The sequence below is a fragment of the Choristoneura fumiferana genome, chromosome 8 (genome assembly GCF_025370935.1).
Source record: "Choristoneura fumiferana chromosome 8, NRCan_CFum_1, whole genome shotgun sequence".
In the NCBI taxonomy this organism is placed as follows: Eukaryota; Metazoa; Arthropoda; class Insecta; order Lepidoptera; family Tortricidae; genus Choristoneura; species Choristoneura fumiferana.
The window spans coordinates 11,467,971-11,475,707 of NC_133479.1; the positions used below are offsets into that span (position 1 = coordinate 11,467,971).

General features: G+C 36.4%; 1 protein-coding gene across 1 annotated transcript; it reads left to right on the forward strand.

The window, feature by feature from the left end:
• The first annotated feature begins 1,180 nt into the window (after positions 1–1,180).
• On the forward strand, positions 1,181–7,462 carry LOC141430508 (uncharacterized). Its single transcript, XM_074091228.1, has 3 exons — positions 1,181–1,415; positions 3,480–3,663; positions 4,844–7,462. The coding sequence occupies exons 1-3, from the start codon at positions 1,396–1,398 to the stop codon at positions 4,997–4,999; spliced, it is 360 nt and encodes a 119-aa protein (XP_073947329.1). The 5' UTR covers positions 1,181–1,395; the 3' UTR covers positions 5,000–7,462.
• Positions 7,463–7,737: the final 275 nt, after the last annotated feature.

Sequence of the window (7,737 nt, forward strand, 5' to 3'; positions counted from 1 at the left end):
TTTCGTTGTTGCAAAAAGTGTGCAAATTTTACCATTAAGTTTCAAATGTTAAAATAAATGGAGTATAGGCACGCGGCACGTCTAGCCTAGAGTGCATAATATTAGCATAGCGCTTGCCAAGTTTCGGCAAGCTCTCACCAGTACAAGCGTGTAAGTAAACGGCATGTTTGGATAGGCTTGCGTGAGCTTGCCAGCGCTTGCCGCCGATCGGCCGGTGTCGTTTTTCAACACAGCAGGGCTACTACGAAACTCGACTTTTTTTTTTTATTCGACCGGATGGAAAACGAGCAAGTGGGTCACCTGATGGTAAGAGATTACCACCGCCCATAGACACCTGAAACACCAGCGGGATTGCAGATGCGTTGCCAATCTAGAGGCCTAAGATGGGATACCTCAAGTGCCAGTAATTTCACCGGCTGTCTTACTCTCCACGCCGAAACACAACAATGCAAGCACTGCTATTTCACGGCAGGATTAGCCAGCAAGATGGTGGTAGCAATCCGGGCGGACCTTGCACAAGGTCCTACCACCTGCTTTGAAGTTCGTAGTTCGTATCGCTCTCATGTTAAATAGCATAAGTGTCAGAGGGACCGCACGACACGAACTTCGAGTTTCGAGTCTCGTAGTAGCCCTGCTGTCCGGAATATACTGCAGGGCTACTACGAAACTCGAAAATCGAAGTTCGTATCGTACCGTCCCTCTAACTCGTATTAAATAATATAAGCATCAGCGGGACGGTACGATACGAACTTCGATTTTCGAGTTTCATAGTAGCCCAGCTGACGCGCTTGCAAGCGTGTAAATGGCATTCAAGCTCAAGCGTTTGTAATGCTTTGAGTTGGTAGCCGCTTGGCAAGCCTCGGCAAGCGTGTAAAAGTAGCATTAGGTACTGCGTGTCTATGTCCGAAGTGTTTATTTAGGTAGCATCGCCAGCATTCGGTTGTTGTAGCTATGGTGTAAGAACTCCGTTACACGATTGGTGTTTCTATTTGGCGCAACATTTTATAACCAATAACGAGACACTACAGCACAGCTATCAATAGATTTGACTGTCCAAATTGTAGTAAAACGTTTTCTCCCTTTATTAAACCCGTGCGTGGTTCATTCTTCATTGCGTTGGAACCAAATCGGAACGAATAAATGTTGCATTCGGACCGTAGTATTTGTTTGACATATGTTTTGTGTCGTGTCGTTCGTTTCGTTCATTTGTGTGCGCGTATGTAAGGTGGCGTCCTATTCCTATTTATCTTTCTTGTGAATTAATTAATTTTATATTATAATTATTTGTTTCCCCATATTGTAATCAGAAATGTATTGAGTTTTGATCTTAAGTAGGCTAAGTTTTTTAAACTATATATATCTAATTACTGAAGCAGTCGTGATTGTTTTAAAAACATGGATAGAAATAATATGAGGTAAGAGATTTCATTGTACTTTCGCACGTTTTAGCTTACTTTCACCTTACGTGGCGTGCGTTGTAAACAACATGATCATTTGTTACAGCTTTGCAAGTTATCTTTTCTTCGATTGTAGATGGTAGTCTGCTCAGTCAAGTTTTTCTTCTCTCGTTATGTGTTATCGAGCGAATAATCGTTAGAGTACGTACTTGTGTAGTATAGTAGTTAGATCTCATGAAACGTTTTTGTGATTGTTCATTGGTTAGGTATGCTTATTGTTTTATTGAAGCGTTACTTTGTTATCGCGTTCCTCGCGTGCGCTGGTTATCGTCTGTATTTAATAAAATACGCACGTAATGTTTATGTAAACAAAGCATGGCCGCATTATCAGTGTTAGTAAGGGCAACACACTATTTCTTTTTTTTTCTAAAGTTTAGATGTCATGAGATTAAAAAATGAAAGGACAGACAGTATAAACAAAGTAAGCCTATGTATATTACGTTTTACCAAGGATAAAATAATCTAAATACTGCTGAGAATTATGTTTTTTACAATTTGTAGTTTTAAAGTTAATAAAGAAAATATGTAAAAAAAATGTACATCTTTTTCTTTTTATGGTGTAAAATATACATCCAGCCCTATTCGGGGAAGCAGAGGATATGTGGAGCTCACCCATGAAGAGGGGGATGCCCACTAAAAACCACACTAAGTTCCCTTTCAAACCCACATGGGAGTATGAAGCCCTTATCTCTGAAAATACTTTTTTTTAAATGGTTTTTTACAAGTCGAACCCGTATTGATTACTTTTGAATATTGGTTGCTGCTGAGCTATATGTTAACAAATACAAATATTATTATTATACACAACTGACATTGCTAAGCAAGATTTCTTTGTTCTTTGTATTGTTGCAAACACTTCTGTATTATCTATATTTGTTACAGGATGTAGACAGTGATTACCTTTAATGCCTTACTTTTACTTTGTTTTAATGTAAATAGACTGATTTTGTATTTAGACATTTGTATCACTTGTTTTTTCGAGGATTAAATGCATCTGTGTGACTATGCTTTCTCATTAGAAGACTCAATTGCAAAGTTCAACAAATACTTCTTCTGCTTATATATCACTTTAATTTTATTCATCATGGGGGATAATGCAAATCTTCATATCTTGGACAATATCCTCATATCTGACAAAAGTAATATTCAATTTGTACTATAAATTGTTTGATTGAACTGAAACAAATATTAAATAATAACACATACTGCAGATACTGCATACTGCAGGTATGTGATATTTACATAAGGTAGGTAGATAGTAAATTTGCACCACCCCAATGTCACGGTCTTTATTATGACTTACTATTGCAACCCCACCAACTTTATCACTAGTTTTGCCTCCAACCTTGTCTTTTAACTGCTGCACTTTCCCAAAATAAGACAAACTTTTTAATCAGGAATAATGTATCCATCATACTAAATATTATAAATGCGAGTGTGTGTGGGATTCTATGGTTGTGTGTTTGTCCGTCTGTCACGTCGAAACGGAGGGACGGATTGTGATTTTTTGCATACAGATATGGGCCAGAGAGTGACAGAGGCTTCTTTTTGTGAATTAAAAAATAAACTAACATTTAAAAGAACTCCAATTAATTTTGTACTTTATTGCAAATTTAGCAAGGTTGTATTTGGAAAAGTGTTAACTTAGTATCATCCTCCCTCCCACCTTAATCTCCATGTAATCAATATGGTATTTGACAACTCCTGATTTTGCCATATTTTAATATTATTATGAAAATATAGATATACAGATAGTGTTCAGCTAGCAAAGAGAAAATTTAAATGGGTTGAAAATTGGATTTAGACTCTTTCTCAAACGCTTTTCTCTATGCAGCAAGTATGGCGGTACTGGCGTGTGACGTCACATGCCAGTATGTTTTTCTCTGTCTAATCTTGAATTTCAAACCTTTGTAACTTTGTTATTTGTAAAGGTAGCTTAAAATTGTTTTTCTATTCGATAACAGGCATTGTGTAGTTTTAATTTATAAAACATATACAAAATAGTCAAATACTGTATTGCAGATCCAGCTATGTGAACAGTGGTCCTCGAAGCCTGCCACACCTGGGCAAGCGGCACTCCAACGGGCACAGCGCCAGACTTAGCCCTCCGGCTCAGCCTCCTCCTCACAACAACAACAACAACAATAACAACAACACCAATCAACAGGATGACATCATTAATTACATATATGATTCTTGGAATAAGGTGAGGATGATATGATTTTTAAATAATTTATCGAATCAGGTGTTACTTTGCGGGGTCCATCCATATCAATGAACTATATAAATAATTACACCCACTCCCTTATGATAGATATCTATTGATGTAGGTCAATTGATGGACATATTATTAGCTAATTTTCGTAATACATAGGAAATGGCAGAGAGCAGTGGAAGTATTGGGGGGAGGCCTTTGCTCAGCAGTGGGACAGAATAGGCTAACAATGAAGAAACTGCAATTAAAATGCTTCGGAGTCTCACCCAAATAAATAAGCCATCTTATATGCTGATGCATCAACAAGACATCCTATCAATGAGGCATCTTGTTGATAGCAGTAAGTTAAAAAATAAGCTGAATTCAAGTCTTGTTTATCTCTAGAAATACTAATCAAATAATAAAATCTATGGTGTACAGTTGTGTTGCTTTGAGAATGAGCTCTGGTTGAGTTCGAAACGGGTCAGTGTAGTCTGGTGGTGGTGATAGATGGGTTTGTGTGATTTGTGTGTTCTTACAGTGTGGAGGTGGAGGAACTGCATAAACACGCATATCTTGCATAAACGTAGCTATCATAAGGACGCGGGTGAGCAAAGAAATTATTTTATTTTGATATGGACCTCTGCAAAGTAACGCCTTCAATAAAATAAATAAAATCTAAAAAAATTTACTCATGCCATGCCAGGTTTTAGAATAGGACGGACACATTTTCTATAGGTGTCGTATAAGACCTAGCGTGAGAGCGAGCAGCAGTACTCTTTATTCCTAACTACAAACTCTGGACATCAGCTCTGCGGTGTGGAAGGGGTGTGGTGGTAGGGTGTGGAAGGGAAGGCTAAAGCAGTACACTATTTTGCCAAGAGAGGCATAATGAAGGTTCACTACTAATTCTCATCTGGCGACAGCAACCACTGTCAAGAGTGTAGCAACTCAGACGAGAGAAATAGAATATTAAAATAATATTTAAAAAAACGGGTGCGAGGTTATAGGCTGAAGAGTTTCTTATTAATTTCAACTTGAAATTACCAAGCTTTTGCAAGGGAAAGGTTCTTGATGAACAGAGATAGACCTACAGACTGACAACTAAGTGATTTATAGTGTTCTTTTTTCCATTTGTGGTATCCTTAAAGTAGCTAACATTACATCTTGCCCATCTCCCATTGACTTCCAGGTGACGCGAGAGCTAGACCGGGGCAGCGAAGACGCGAGGTACTACCAAGAGGTAGTGTCTCCCCGACAACTGGCCAACTTCAGACCCTTCAACCTCGAGGAGTGGTGGGGCCGGCGGCTTCTGCAGTCCATAAATCGCAACAAACACCGCTCTTAGTTCCCGACGCGAAAGCTCTCACTGCTGCTGTTGTAATAGGATGGTCTGTATCGGTCACTCTATGAAGATCCATTGGATAGCTTGTGGAATACATTTACAGCATCACTAGATTTGTGCCATGGCTAGGCGTACGGTAGGTTGTATCAATTTTTTTTCAAAAGTTTTATGCAACGCTACAACTCAGCAAAAAAATTTTTACCTAAAATGCTGGGCCTGGCTTGAAAATCTGTTTGTTTATGTTTTATGTCGGCAGTTGATAAAAGTAAAAGTAAAGTAAAAGTACCTTTGGTATTTTTATAACCTCAAGATGAGGGTCCGTAATTGCGATTCATTCTAGTGATACACATCAGCTTGTTGGCTATGTGGAACTGTCCAATAATTTAAAAATTTATGAGATTACGGCACTGAGCGAAAGTAACGAAAACGCATATCTTTTGCGTTGTCATCTCTTAATGCGATAATAGCATAACAATGAAAATGCGATGATGCCGATTAAACCCATTGGCAAAATCAAATGTGGTGCTATAAAAAAATCCACAAATAATCATTTGTATTTACCATTAGGTATAACATAGTGATGTTAATATACAAAAATCTAATGGATTTGACGGAAAACATTACAGGTTTATGCCTCTGAAAGATGTTGGCTTGGCTATCCTATTATAATGTTGTCTCGCATTTGATCTGAAACCTGAATATGCTACTTGGTTGCAAGTTATGGAAGCGTTGAAGGTTTAACTGTGGTCATTCCTTAACTAGCTCTAGGTCGGGAACTGCGTCGCTGAGGAATACCCTACCCTGTTTCTCTGTTTACTCGACAATCCTAACATTCATTTCTCCGTGAGACATTAAGGTGATATCGAAAGATGTAGAGCAAAAGGAAATGTTTTGGTTACATTCCTCCTATCTTCTCGATATTCAACAAGCAAGCATTAAAAAGATTCAGCGCGATTGTAGGCAAGTGTCGAATTACAAGCAAGCATTTTGTCATTTAGTTCATGTTTCGTTAAGCGAATAAAATATTGAATTTTAATAGGTGACCCTTTCAATTTGAAGTCTACTCTGCGGACTGGGATGAACTGTAAATTTAGATGTAGTCTTTTAAAGTGTGATCGTGTTAGTGAGAAATGAAGTCTTGTTGCTTTTTAAAAGTTTATAATATCAATAATTAATAGATTCAGACGTCTCTTTGCGGAAGACCGTATCAATGAAATACAACCTTTATGCCTTGCCTGCCACCAAGTGTTTATTTTGGGTTGCGAAGGTACCGGGTTCATTTACAAAGTCAGTATTTCGTGATTTTAAATGTGTCTAGTCTTAACTTGATTTGTACAAAAAACGGAAATGATCATAGTTTTAAAGAGATAAAATGTCCAACTTACATTAAAAGATTTACTTAGACTTTCAGGTCTAACTAAAACATAAAATATCTTTTTTGATTTATCATTCTAACATTTTGTTGATTACGTGTTTTCACAATATCTATCTGAAATGTTAGTAAAGCTCTAAAATTAAACGTACATAATTTTATTGTTGTTCAACAAGATTTTATTTCTCCCAAAAAATATTTTGATATTTCTCCATCAATTAGGTTTCCCTTGCTTGTGTTGATTTTAACTGTAATTTGAAATGCAAGAAGGAAAGTTGTTAAAATACATTTTTCCATTCTGCAAGGAAAGTTTTAATAATATACAAAAATGAATTAGGGTTAGTTCAAACCCAATAATAGGTTAAAAATATATAATTATATAAAATTTAAGTTTCGTAAATTGATATAAAAATTAAATAATTTAAGGGCCTGGCCTGACCATTCACTACACTTTAAGCGACATATCTACGATGCAATCTTCGTTCATTTTGTTCGAGTAAACAAAGATGATATTATGGATATATGTCAAATTAAATATGAGAAACATATAATAAAAAGCAATAATTATACTAAAACACAAGTAAGGAAACAATATATTTAAGACGATGTAAATATTTTAGCATGAATTTGTATTTTATTTATGTTTAAGTGGAACAGTGACAGTGCCCAGGTAGAATTGGTTAGAACAGTTTTAATTATGACTCATGTTTTTAGGAATTCTTTGGTCTGATATGCCGGCTCTAAAATGAGTACATATTTGCACACATTAACGTAACTTTTGAAAAATATACTTACGTGTACTGTTGAGTTTTGTTGTCATTTTTTGGATCAATGCCTTGTCTTTTGCATGTAGAAGTAATGGGAATCGTCAAACGAGGTATGACAGTAAGTAGTTTAGGAAAATTCATTTTTGTGCCAGAGCCGGCATATTGCACTAATTTTAAACCACATTACAGATTTAATATTTGAATAATAATTATGATACGGTTGACATTCCATATAAGCCTGTACTTAGACTTCGAAGCTGTTGTAAATAGATTTAAGTCACACAGTGCTGCCAGATTTTGGATTTGAATAAAACGTTTTTACTATCATTTCCATTTTTTTATTCTTAAAATAAAAGTATTCCTGGAGTTTTAGATATATTTACTAGTAAATCGTTCGTTATCGTCTTCCATGTTAAGTTAATCCCATTTGTGTGATTAAATTAATAAATATCACGGAACAAGTCACCATTCACCAGCCCTCTGATTCTGAGAGGCCAGTATCCAGCAGTGGGGCGTATAGGCTGGGACGATGATGATATACACACAAGACACGAGGTAAACCTTTCCAATTTTTTTCTCCAGCATTGATATGTTTCTCAAAT